The following is a 13950-nucleotide window of genomic DNA, read 5'->3' as shown; positions in this document are numbered from 1 at the left end:
AATCACCAGCCTGGGCTTTGCGTTCTCAGGGTGCAGGACTACTTTGTGTCCCTAGGGTGACTAAGAAGTCTGCAGGTCATAGAGCTTTTTCTTCTCATGCCCCAGTTCTTTGGAATGATCTCCCTGCATCAATAGAGTGATCTCAACAGTCAGATTCTGTAGAGACTTTCAAGTCCAGACTTAAGACGCACTTATTTTCCCTTTCATATGGCTAGCATACTGGCATAGTACAGTTGTATGTAAGAGTTTGTGCCCCCTGATGATTTCCATGATTTTCCTTTATAAATCATTGGTTGTTTGGATCAGCAATTTCAGTTAAATATATCATATATAGCAGACAAACACAGTGATATTTGAGAAGTGAAATGAAGTTTATAGGATTTACAGAAAGTGTGCAATAATTCTTTAAACAAAATTAGGCAGGTGCATAAATTTGCTCACCCAACAGAACAAATTCATCAATACTTAGTAGATCCTCCTTTTGCAGAAATAACAGCCTCTAAACGCCTCCTATAGCTTCCAATGAGAGTCTGGATTCTGGTTGAAGGTATTTTGGACCATTCTTCTTTACAAAACATCTCAGGTTTGTTGGTTTCCGAGCATGGACAGCCCGCTAAAACTCACACCAGAGATTTTCAATAATATATTCAGGTCTGGGGACTGAGATGGCCATTCCAGGACATTGTACTTGTTCCTCTGCATGAATGCCTTAGCAGATTTTGAGCAGTGTTTAGGGTTGTTGTCTTGTTGAAAGATCCAGCCCCGGTGCAACTTCAACTTTGTCACTGATTCATGAACATTGTTCTCAATAATCTGCTGATATTGACTAGAATCCATCTGACCCTCAGCTTTAACAAGATTCCCAGTACCTGCACTGGCCACACAGCCCCACAGCATGATGGAACCACCTCCAAATTTTACTGTAGGTAACAAGTGTTTTTCTTGGAATGCTGTGTTCTTTTTCAGCCATGCATACCGCCCTTTGTTATGTCCAAATAACTCAATTTTTGTTTCATGAGTCCACGGCACCTTATTCCAAAATGAAGCTGGCTTGTCCAAATGTGCTTTAGCATACCTCAAGCGACTCTGTTTGTGGTGTGTACGCAGAAAAAGCTTCCTCTGCATTACAGCATCATACAGCATCTCTTTGTGCAAAGTGTGCTGTATAGTTGAACGATGCACAGAGATACTATCTGCAGCAAGATCATGTTGTAGGTCTTTGGAGCAGGTCTGTGGGTTGACTGTGACTGTTCTCACCATCCTTCACTTCAGCTTATCTGAGATTTTTCTTGGACTGCCACTTCGGGCCTTAACTAGTACTGTGCCTATGGTCTTCCATTTCCTCACTATGTTCCTCACAGTGGAAACTGGCAGCTGAAATCTCTGATAGATTTTTGTGTCCTTCCCCTAAACCATGATGTTGAACAATCTTTGTTTTCAGGTCAATTGAGAGTTGTTTAGAGGCTTCCATGTTGCCACTCATTAGAAGAGATGCAAAGAGGAGAAACATTTGAAATGGCCACTTTAAATACCCTTTCTCATGATTGGATTCACCTGTGTAAGGAGATCAAGGGTCAATGAGCTTACCAAACCAATTGTGTTCCAATAAATAGTGCGAAATGTATTAAAATCAATAAAATGACAAGGGTGCCCAAGTTTATGCACCTGCCTAATTTTGTTTAAAGAATTATTGCATACTTTCTATAAATCCTATAAACTTCATTTCACTTCTCAAATATCAGTGTGTTTGTCTGCTGTAAGATATATTTAACTGAAATTTCTGATCCAGACAACCAATGATTTATAAAGGAAATCATGAAAATTATCAGAGGTGCCCAAACTTTTACATACAACTGTATGTTACTATGCTTTTTACTCTTAATTCATTTTATTAGTAAACGGAGCGTGCTGCGGCCTCAACTTTATCTAAATTCTGGGTTTTTTAGTGAAGTTTAGGGCTAGTGGCCGGTGATCACCTTAGTATTTCTTCTGTTTTTCTTGTTGGTTATTGCTGACAAATTATACTGTATTTGTTGTCTTTCTGTCGCCTGATTCTGTTTTTTTTTCTTTGTTTGAGGTGTGGCTCCATCCAGAGATGGATGTGGGTGTCTTCTTCTGCAGGCCTCCTGTCCTGTGCACCAGCATGGACGCCCAAAATGTCCTGTATATTTGTATTGTCAATTGTGTCTGTATCATGGCCCAAGCAGAGGGTCACCCCTTTGAGTCTGGTCTGCTTGAGGTTTCTTCCTCAGAGGGAGTTTTTTCTTACCACTGTCACCTGTGTTCTTGCTGTGGGGGTTGGTAAGGTTAGACCTTACTTGTGTGAAGTGCCTTGAGGCAACTTTGTTGTGATTTGGCACTATATAAATTAAATAAATTATAATTATCTCCCTTGAAAAATGTAAAGGGAAATAAACATGCTCGTTTTTTTAATTAATGAAACAGGCACAGTCAATTTAAATTTTGTTTGAAATAGATATGTTTGGACATTTGATCCACCGCTGAAGATGAAACATCAGACACATCCACACCGTGGACAAGTCCTGTCTTAATGTCCATCTTGGGTGTACTGCGGTTCATTGCCTGTCCGCAGCTGATTACTTTACACATAAAACTGTGTAAATAACATATGCCTCTTAGGGTTCACACACGCACACACACACACACAAAAAAAAAAAAAAAATATATATATATATATATATATATATATATATATGCTCTTGCTTGCCTCTACTGGTGGTTGGCTCTCACTGCGGTATTGTATCACTTCCTGTTCCGGAGCACAGCGGTGTTTTTCTGTATCTGTTAGCTGTTTAATCTGCGCAGTTAGATTGATCTAGTTATCTAGATTACGATTTGTTTCCCAGTGTAATCTTTACATGCCTTAACTAAAGCACTCCTTCTGCTGAATCACCTCTAAATTATTTACACATTATTCACTTTGCGTGTTTTTAGGAATCCGCTAGCTTAGCGTAGCTACTAGCTCTTAGCCGATTTAGCATGGCGGCTTCTCCTGTCTCTTCCGCACTTTTCTGCTCTGGGTGTGAAATGTTTAGTTATTCCTCGGCCTCCTTTAGCAGTAACGGTACTTGTAATAAGTGTAGCTTATTCATAGCTTTGGAGGCCAGGCTGGGCGAATTGGAGACTCGGCTCCGCAACGTGGAAAATTCTACAGCTAGCCAGGCCCCTGTAGTCGGTGCGGACCAAGGTAGCTTAGCCGCCGTTAGTTACCCCCTGGCAGATCCCGAGCAGCCGGGAAAGCAGGCCGACTGGGTGACTGTGAGGAGGAAGCGTAGCCCTAAACAGAAGCCCCGTGTACACCGCCAACCCGTTCACATCTCTAACCGTTTTTCCCCACTCGACGACACACCCGCCGAGGATCAAACTCTGGTTATTGGCGACTCTGTTTTGAGAAATGTGAAGTTAGCGACACCAGCAACCATAGTCAATTGTCTTCCGGGGGCCAGAGCAGGCGACATTGAAGGAAATTTGAAACTGCTGGCTAAGGCTAAGCGTAAATTTGGTAAGATTGTAATTCACGTCGGCAGTAATGACACCCGGTTACGCCAATCGGAGGTCACTAAAATTAACATTAAATCGGTGTGTAACTTTGCAAAAACAATGTCGGACTCTGTAGTTTTCTCTGGGCCCCTCCCCAATCAGACCGGGAGTGACATGTTTAGCCGCATGTTCTCCTTGAATTGCTGTCTGTCTGAGTGGTGTCCAAAAAATGAGGTGGGCTTCATAGATAATTGGCAAAGCTTCTGGGGAAAACCTGGTCTTGTTAGGAGAGACGGCATCCATCCCACTTTGGATGGAGCAGCTCTCATTTCTAGAAATCTGGCCAATTTTCTTAAATCCTCCAAACCGTGACTATCCAGGGTTGGGACCAGGAAGCAGAGTTGTAGTCTTACACACCTCTCTGCAGCTTCTCTCCCCCTGCCATCCCCTCATTACCCCATCCCCGTAGAGACGGTGCCTGCTCCCAGACTACCAATAACCAGCAAAAATCTATTTAAGCATAAAAATTCAAAAAGAAAAAATAATATAGCACCTTCAACTGCACCACAGACTAAAACAGTTAAATGTGGTCTATTAAACATTAGGTCTCTCTCTTCTAAGTCCCTGTTGGTAAATGATATAATAATTGATCAACATATTGATTTATTCTGCCTAACAGAAACCTGGTTACAGCAGGATGAATATGTTAGTTTAAATGAGTCAACACCCCCGAGTCACACTAACTGTCAGAACGCTCGTAGCACGGGCCGGGGCGGAGGATTAGCAGCAATCTTCCATTCCAGCTTATTAATTAATCAAAAACCCAGACAGAGCTTTAATTCATTTGAAAGCTTGACTCTTAGTCTTGTCCATCCAAATTGGAAGTCCCAAAAACCAGTTTTATTTGTTATTATCTATCGTCCACCTGGTCGTTACTGTGAGTTTCTCTGTGAATTTTCAGACCTTTTGTCTGACTTAGTGCTTAGCTCAGATAAGATAATTATAGTGGGCGATTTTAACATCCACACAGATGCTGAGAATGACAGCCTCAACACTGCATTTAATCTATTATTAGACTCTATTGGCTTTGCTCAAAAAGTAAATGAGTCCACCCACCACTTTAATCATATCTTAGATCTTGTTCTGACTTATGGTATGGAAATTGAAGACTTAACAGTATTCCCTGAAAACTCCCTTCTGTCTGATCATTTCTTAATAACATTTACATTTACTCTGATGGACTACCCTGCAGTGGGGAATAAGTTTCATTACACTAGAAGTCTTTCAGAAAGCGCTGTAACTAGGTTTAAGGATATGATTCCTTCTTTATGTTCTCTAATGCCATATACCAACACAGTGCAGAGTAGCTACCTAAACTCTGTAAGGGAGATAGAGTATCTCGTCAATAGTTTTACATCCTCATTGAAGACAACTTTGGATGCTGTAGCTCCTCTGAAAAAGAGAGCTTTAAATCAGAAGTGTCTGACTCTGTGGTATAACTCACAAACTCGTAGCTTAAAGCAGATAACCCGTAAGTTGGAGAGGAAATGGCGTCTCACTAATTTAGAAGATCTTCACTTAGCCTAAGCCTTCACTTAGAAAATAGGAACAACCCCAGGTTTCTTTTCAGCACTGTAGCCAGGCTGACAAAGAGTCAGAGCTCTATTGAGCTGAGTATTCCATTAACTTTAACTAGTAATGACTTCATGACTTTCTTTGCTAACAAAATTTTAACTATTAGAGAAAAAATTACTCATAACCATCCCAAAGACGCATCGTTATCTTTGGCTGCTTTCAGTGATGCCGGTATTTGGTTAGACTCTTTCTCTCCGATTGTTCTGTCTGAGTTATTTTCATTAGTTACTTCATCCAAACCATCAACATGTTTATTAGACCCCATTCCTACCAGGCTGCTCAAGGAAGCCCTACCATTATTTAATGCTTCGATCTTAAATATGATCAATCTATCTTTGTTAGTTGGCTATGTACCACAGGCTTTTAAGGTGGCAGTAATTAAACCATTACTTAAAAAGCCATCACTTGACCCAGCTATCTTAGCTAATTATAGGCCAATCTCCAACCTTCCTTTTCTCTCAAAAATTCTTGAAAGGGTAGTTGTAAAACAGCTAACTGATCATCTGCAGAGGAATGGTCTATTTGAAGAGTTTCAGTCAGGTTTTAGAATTCATCATAGTACAGAAACAGCATTAGTGAAGGTTACAAATGATCTTCTTATGGCCTCGGACAGTGGACTCATCTCTGTGCTTGTTCTGTTAGACCTCAGTGCTGCTTTTGATACTGTTGACCATAAAATTTTATTACAGAGATTAGAGCATGCCATAGGTATTAAAGGCACTGCGCTGCGGTGGTTTGAATCATATTTGTCTAATAGATTACAATTTGTTCATGTAAATGGGGAATCTTCTTCACAGACTAAAGTTAATTATGGAGTTCCACAAGGTTCTGTGCTAGGACCAATTTTATTCACTTTATACATGCTTCCCTTAGGCAGTATTATTAGACGGTATTGCTTAAATTTTCATTGTTACGCAGATGATACCCAGCTTTATCTATCCATGAAGCCAGAGGACACACACCAATTAGCTAAACTGCAGGATTGTCTTACAGACATAAAGACATGGATGACCTCTAATTTCCTGCTTTTAAACTCAGATAAAACTGAAGTTATTGTACTTGGCCCCACAAATCTTAGAAACATGGTGTCTAACCAGATCCTTACTCTGGATGGCATTACCCTGAGCTCTAGTAATACTGTGAGAAATCTTGGAGTCATTTTTGATCAGGATATGTCATTCAAAGCGCATATTAAACAAATATGTAGGACTGCTTTTTTGCATTTACGCAATATCTCTAAAATCAGAAAGGTCTTGTCTCAGAGTGATGCTGAAAAACTAATTCATGCATTTATTTCCTCTAGGCTGGACTATTGTAATTCATTATTATCAGGTTGTCCTAAAAGTTCCCTAAAAAGCCTTCAGTTAATTCAAAATGCTGCAGCTAGAGTACTGACGGGGACTAGAAGGAGAGAGCATATCTCACCCATATTGGCCTCTCTTCATTGGCTTCCTGTTAATTCTAGAATAGAATTTAAAATTCTTCTTCTTACTTATAAGGTTTTGAATAATCAGGTCCCATCTTATCTTAGGGACCTCGTAGTACCATATCACCCCAATAGAGCGCTTCGCTCTCAGACTGCAGGCTTACTTGTAGTTCCTAGGGTTTGTAAGAGTAGAATGGGAGGCAGAGCCTTCAGCTTTCAGGCTCCTCTCCTGTGGAACCAGCTCCCAATTCAGATCAGGGAGACAGACACCCTCTCTACTTTTAAGATTAGGCTTAAAACTTTCCTTTTTGCTAAAGCTTATAGTTAGGGCTGGATCAGGTGACCCTGAACCATCCCTTAGTTATGCTGCTATAGACGTAGACTGCTGGGGGGTTCCCATGATGCACTGTTTCTTTCTCTTTTTGCTCTGTATGCACCACTCTGCATTTAATCATTAGTGATCGATCTCTGCTCCCCTCCACAGCATGTCTTTTTCCTGGTTCTCTCCCTCAGCCCCAACCAGTCCCAGCAGAAGACTGCCCCTTCCTGAGCCTGGTTCTGCTGGAGGTTTCTTCCTGTTAAAAGGGAGTTTTTCCTTCCCACTGTAGCCAAGTGCTTGCTCACAGGGGGTCGTTTTGACCGTTGGGGTTTTACATAATTATTGTATGGCCTTGCCTTACAATATAAAGCGCCTTGGGGCAACTGTTTGTTGTGATTTGGCGCTATATAAAAAAAAAATTGATTGATTGATATATATATATACTGAACAAAAATCTAAACGCAGCACTTTTGTTTTTGACCCCATTTTTCATGAGCTAAACTGAAAGATCTCAAACACTTTCTGTATACTCAAAATGGCCTATTTCTCTCATATATTTTTCACAAATCTGTCTAAATCTGTGTTAGTGAGCACTTCTCCTTTGCTGAGATAATCCAACCCACCTCACAAGTGTGACATATCAAGATACTGATTAGATAGCATGAGTACTGCACAGGTGTGCCTTAGGCTGGCCACAATAAAAGGCCACTCTGAAATGTTCAGTTTTATCACACAGTTCAATGCTACAGAAGTTGCAGAAGTCTGCTGACTGCAGGAATGTCCACCAGAGCTGTTGTCCGTGAATTGAATCTCCAAAGGCATTTCAGAGAATTTGGCAATACCTCCAACCGACCTCACAACTTCACACCACGTGTAACTACACCAGCCCAGGACCTCCACATCCTGCATGTTCACCTCCAAGATGGTCTGAGACCAGCGACCCAGACAGCTGCTGCAACAATCGGTTTGCATAACCAAAGAATTTCTTCACAAACTGTCAGAAAACATCTCAGGGAATGTTTCTGTGAAGGCTCTCCGTTGTCCAGGTGGGTTCCATAGTAGAGAAGCTTGAATCTTCGACTGGAATGGGTTACTTGACACGAGGACGTTTCGCTTCTAATCGCAGAAGCTTCCTCAGCTAAATTTCTTGCTAGAAATTTAGCTGAGGAAGTCCAGTCAAAGATTCAAGCTTCTCTGCCATCTCAGGGAAGCTCATCTGCTGCTTGTCGTCCTCATCGGGGTCTTGACCTGACTGCAGTTCGTCGTTGTAACCAACTTGAGTGGGAAAATGCTCACGTTTGATGGTGTCTGGCATGTTGGAGAGGTGTTCTCTTCATGGATGAATCCTGGTGTCGTAGACTGAATGGTCCCCCCCCCCTAAAAATGGGTCTGCCCTGCCTTCACTGTGCATGCATCATTTGGTACCACAGCAGCTTGTCTGACTCTGACTCTCTGAGTCTGACTCTCTTCACCCAAAGTGATCAAAGGGATTAATGTGATTATTAACCATCAGATGACAAAGTAAAACCTCTTAAATCATTTGAAAGTCAGTTTTAAACAGAAAATGAGGTGATAATTGGCAAGTCTTTACTGACACTTTGAAATGACGTAGGCGCATGAAGTGGCGCTCTGATCGCTTCCTCCATCTTTTATGATGAAATAATGTTGAATTTGTGTGGAAATGATTGTTGTACAAAAGCTTCAGATATATGTGGCTGAAACAGATGATGACTGGAGGCAGTTTGAAGCAGAAATGAGGCGATAATCAGTGAATTTCTGGTGACGCTACGAAATGTCGCATGCACAGTGAAGGCGGGGGGGGGGGGGTGTTTGGTTTTCACTGTTCAGGTCAGATGGCAGACAACATGTGCGCCGTCATGTGGGTGAGCGGTTTGCTGATGTCAACATTGTGGATGGAGTGGCCTGTGGTGGCGGTGGGGTGATGGTGTGGGCAGGGGTATGCTATGGCTATTGAACACAGGTGCGTTTTATTGATAGCACTTTGAATGCACAGAGATACCGTGACGAGATCCTGAGGCCTGTTGTTGTGTCGTTCATCCACCCATCACTTCATGTTGCAGCGTGATAATGCACTGCCCCGTGTTGTAAGGATCTGTACACAATTCCTGGAAGCTGAAAACATCCCAGTTCTTACAGGGCAGCATACTCACCGGGCACATCACCCATTGAGCATGGTTGGGACACTGTGGATCGGCATATACACCGAAGGCGTGCTGCAGTTCCTGCCCATATCCAGGAACTTCACACAGCTATTGATGAGGAGTGGACCAGCATTCCACAGGCCACAATCAACAACCTAATCAACTCCATGTGAGGGACATGTGTTGCACTGTGTGAGGCAAATGGTGGTCAGACCAGATACTGACGGGTTTTCCTTCCTTGGGCCACTTTTGGCCGGTACTGACCATTACAGACCAGGAACATGTCACAGAGCTGCGGTTGTGCAGATGCTCTGGCCCACATCTCATAGCCATCACAGTTTTACACTCTTCAAAATCACTCAAAGATTTATGGGGTTACATTTTTCCTGCCTCCAAAACACCACCTGTGAGGGCGAAACATTAACTTGACACCTAGTGACAGGTGCCACTGCCAGGAGACGGGCAACGTTCTTCAGCTCATAGTGGGGTGGCATAGCAAAAAAAAACAACAACAACAGATCTGTGCATTTTGTGATAGAGGCACCATATTTGGAACAGATGTAGCCAAAGTTATTTCAAATAAAATATGATAGAGCCATCATGAATTTTCATCATGGTTGCCATGGCAACTATTCTTCAAAATGAATATTGAAAATCAGGTTGTCAAAAGGAACAGTTTTCATCGTCTGTCATCTAACGTAGGTCACATGTCATAGAACCCAATGGACGTCGACCTGATCCAGATCAGGATCACAGACCCTGAACTGAGAAAATGTTGCCACTGACACTGATTATGAACCTGTGTGTGCTTTGCAGTTAGAAGATGACATTATTGCAAAAGAAGACTACTACGAGGCCATGAAGACGTTTATCAGTCAGCAGACCTCCAACCGCTGGTTCATCCTGGAGTTCTCGCAACTTGGATTTATAGGTGTGTGTGTGTTTTGAGCCCCATGAAAAGAAATGTTCCTGAGCTCACCCATAGCAGTATCAAAGGTTTGATACTGTTTTACATAAAACTATACATTTGAATATTTTTGGTGATCATTCCCATGATTTGACAGTTACTTAGTTGGGGAAGTACTGAAAATACAATGAAATTCATTCAGATTCAATTATTTGCTGCAAGACTGATAATCTAGACTGACAAAAATACATGTATGAGGCTGGTTGCTGCTACAGTGAGGCAAATAAGTATTTGATCTGCTGTCGATTTTTTAAGTTTTCCCACTTACAAAGAATGGAGAGGTCTGTAAGTTTTTATCGTGTGTTAAATTAACATTGTCAGTGTACATATGGTCCCACTCCGGCCAGAGTTGGACCATATGTACACTGACCAGATCATTCCCAGAAAACATGATTTGACAGTTACTTGGTCGGGGAATTGGATGAAATTTTATTTTATGCAACAAAATTTGCATTTTATTGCATAAAATAAGTATTTGAACACCTACCAAGCAGCAAGAATTCTGTCTCTCACAGACCTGTTAATTTTTCTTTAAGAAGCCCTCTTATTCTGCACTCTTTACCTGTATTAATTGCACCTGTTTGAACTTGTTACCTGTATAAAAGACACCTGTTCACACACTCAATCAATCACACTCCAACCTGTCCATCATGACCAAGACCAAAGAGCTGTCTAAGGACACCAGGGACAAAACTGAAGACCTGCACAAGGCTGGGATGGACTACAGGACAACAGGCAAGCAGCTTGGTAGAAGACAACAACTGTTATGATTATTTATTAGAAAGTGAAAGAAACACAAGATGACTGTCAATCTCCCTCGGTCTGGGATTCCATGCAAGAGCTCACTTTGTGGGGTAAGGATGATTCTGTGAAAGCTCAGAACTACACAGGAGGACCTGGTCAATGACCTGAAGAGAGCTGGGACCACAGTCACAAAGATTACATTAGTAACACATGATGCTGTCATGGTTTAAAATCCTGCAGGGCAGCAAGGCAAACAACCTCCTTCCCTCAGTAAGAGCATTGAAGATGGGTCATGGCTGGGTCTTCCAGCATGACAATGACCCCAAACACACAGCCAGGGCAACTAAGGAGGGGCTCCGTAAGAAGCATTCCAAGGTCCTGGAGTGGCCTGGCCAGTCTAGAAAGTCTCCAAAGCTGAAAATCCAAACCTGAAAGATCGGATCTGTATGGAGGAGTGGACCAAAATCCCTGCTGCAGTGTGCAAACTTGGACAAGAACTACAGGAAACATCTGAGCTCTGGAACTGCAAGCAAAGGTTTCTGTACCAAATATTAAGGTCTGATTTTCTAGTGGATCAAATACTTATTTCATTAAACAAAATGAAAATTAATCATTTAATAATCATACAATGTGACTTATTGCATTTATTTTTAAATTCTGTCTGTCACAGTTGAAGTGAGCTTACGATAAAAGTTAGACCTCTACATTCTTTGTAGGTGGGAAAACCTGCAAATCTGACAGGGGTCAAATACTTATTTTCCCACTCTATTTATTCTTCTGATTTCCAGAAATTGTAAACATTTTCTGATTGGGTTGAGAGCAGTGACCCAGTCAGACAATATTTTAGTGATAGCTGACACTTTTTTAAACCATTAAAATTGTTCTGAAATAAAAACAGACAATGGGCTTTTTATTTCAGAAAGATTTTTTATTCTGTAATATTTTTTCTCCAGAATAATTGATTAATTCAACACACAGCTGCTCACCTCCTTCCTCAGGGGGTACTTGGGCTTGTTCAGGGGGCACTGACAGACGTGCTGCTGCTCTTGACATTTCTGTTCTGAACATGATTATCAGGCTGGATGGTCAGGAACTGCTGGACACAAATGCATGGTTTGAACAAACAGCTGTGGTTTTTAAAAGGCTTTAGTGTTGTGGATAACAGAGGTCAGTACACGAGTGGGCAGTCAAAGGAAAGCAGCTGTACAAATATCATCAGACAAAAAGGCTGGAGGTCAGGAACACACAAGGAGGCAGGCAGGACTAAGGAATGCAGGTATAGAGCTGGAATGAAGGCACACGACACGACAAACTGGTGATGAGCAAACACACCCAGTGAGCTTATATAAGTGATAATTAGCAAGTCAGAAACAGGTGTGCATGGAAGGCACCAGAACAAGGGCGTGGCCAGAGAGAGAGAAAAACACCCATCACCAAGAACCAAGAAAAAGACAAGAGAAGCAGAGACAGACAGACCCAAGCAGAAAAACCAGGCAAGAGAATAAATCAAATCAAATCAATTTTATTTATATAGCACCAAATCACAACAAACAGTTGCCCCAAGGCGCTTTAAATTATTGCTGAGTAAGTTCTCAGATAAAATTAATTTAATTTTGTGTTATTGGTGCATAAAGAACAATAAAAAGAAAAGGAAAAAAATACTTCTATAAGAAGTACAGGAGTCAAATAGGCAAAACTATGTTCACTGTTAAATAACTATAACGTAGTGGAATGGGACTGTGCAAAAGCATGTGATTGGGAATAATAATAATAATAATAAAAATGGTGATGGTGATGATGATGATGCACTAAGAAATCTAAAATGTAATTAACTACCTCATTAAATAATATAACTTTAAATGTTTGCATATAAAATCTTTGAGTCATCAAAAGTACATTGCAATCTTCAGCCAGTAGAAGATATATTTTTTTATTTGATTCGATTGATTTATTTAGAAATTCCATACAAATAAAACCAAGAATCAAACAAAGATATAATAAAACAATAACCTAAATTAATTCTTTGGAATTTCAAGGATAACACAAAAAAGTCTCCGGACTTATTTCCATTGTGGTCCTTATAATACAAACACATTAAGCAATAAGATAACAACTAAATAAATAATAAAAACAATAAAAGCACACAAAAAAAATACTTGCGAATAAAACATTACAATTGGTTTGTACGAATAAACAAACCAAAACTAATGAAATGCAAAAATAACTAACAGATCAAAAGAAAGAAAGAAAAACAGATAACCAAACAAAACTCAAACCCTGACAATGAGACATTTTTTGAGCAGAGCAGCTTGCTAAACATTTGCCTGCATTGATTATTTACCAAAAACAACAGTGAAATGTATAAACCCAGAGTTTTCTTCAGACATATGAGCTAACATGGGAAGAAAAGTGAGCTGGCTTATGGACAATGATGGGGACAGATAACAGGCTGACAAAAAGTTTTGAGCCTCACACATTTTTCCCAGTTGGATATTACAATGCATCACACCTGATCTACTTATTTCATGAAGTATCATATTGCTCACTTCAGTTGTTGAGTCAGAACACTGTGTGGAAGAGACAAACCCTCCAGTGTCAGTCGTGGCATTCTGCTTCACCAGGACAAAGCACCAGTCCACACCAGCTGGGTTGCCGTGGACACTGTGTGCGAGTGTGGCTATAAACTTCTTCCTCACCCACCCTATTCTCCAGACCTAGCCCCTAGCGACTTCCACCTCTTTCCCAGGCTGAAAAAAACACCTTCAGGGCCAGAGATTTGATGATGACGATGAACTGACTGCTGCAGCGGAGGGCTGGTTAGGGGACCAGTATGTTGAGTTCTACTGATAGGGTATCAGTGACGAGCAAACTAAGTGGAACAAGTGTATGGAGTTGGAAAATAAAACATTCTAACATTCTTCTGTTTGAGACTCAAAACTTTTTGATATCCCCTCATGTGTATATTTATGAAGAGTTCAGGTGCAAAACCCCGTAAACGCCACGCCCACGGAAAATGAGATAACCATTGCAAGTGAAAGCTTACCGAGGCTCGTATCCGACAACAAAATCAGTTCTGCTGCAACAGCCCATAAATCTTCTGGTAAATGCAAGTCAAGGTGCGGTTTGTATGCAGAACCTCGTAAGCGCCAACCCAGTTTGTGTGCAAAACCACAGAGTGAACAGCGCACCACTCACT

The 13950-nt window shown here is 41.1% G+C and overlaps 1 protein-coding gene across 1 annotated transcript in view; it reads left to right on the top strand.

Moving 5' to 3' along the window:
* Positions 1 to 13950, top strand: part of LOC117519736 (alpha-1,3-mannosyl-glycoprotein 4-beta-N-acetylglucosaminyltransferase B-like) — a 152910-nt gene that overhangs the window by 68697 nt on the left and 70263 nt on the right. The window contains exon 2 of the mRNA XM_034180983.1: positions 9860 to 9974. Within this exon, the coding sequence (XP_034036874.1) occupies positions 9860 to 9974 (115 nt within the window). The remainder of the gene's footprint in view (positions 1 to 9859; positions 9975 to 13950) is intronic.

This window comes from Thalassophryne amazonica, chromosome 11 (genome assembly GCF_902500255.1).
Source record: "Thalassophryne amazonica chromosome 11, fThaAma1.1, whole genome shotgun sequence".
Taxonomy (NCBI): Eukaryota; Metazoa; Chordata; class Actinopteri; order Batrachoidiformes; family Batrachoididae; genus Thalassophryne; species Thalassophryne amazonica.
Note: the sequence above shows the minus strand (reverse complement) of the source record. Positions and strands in the feature narration are given on the sequence as shown.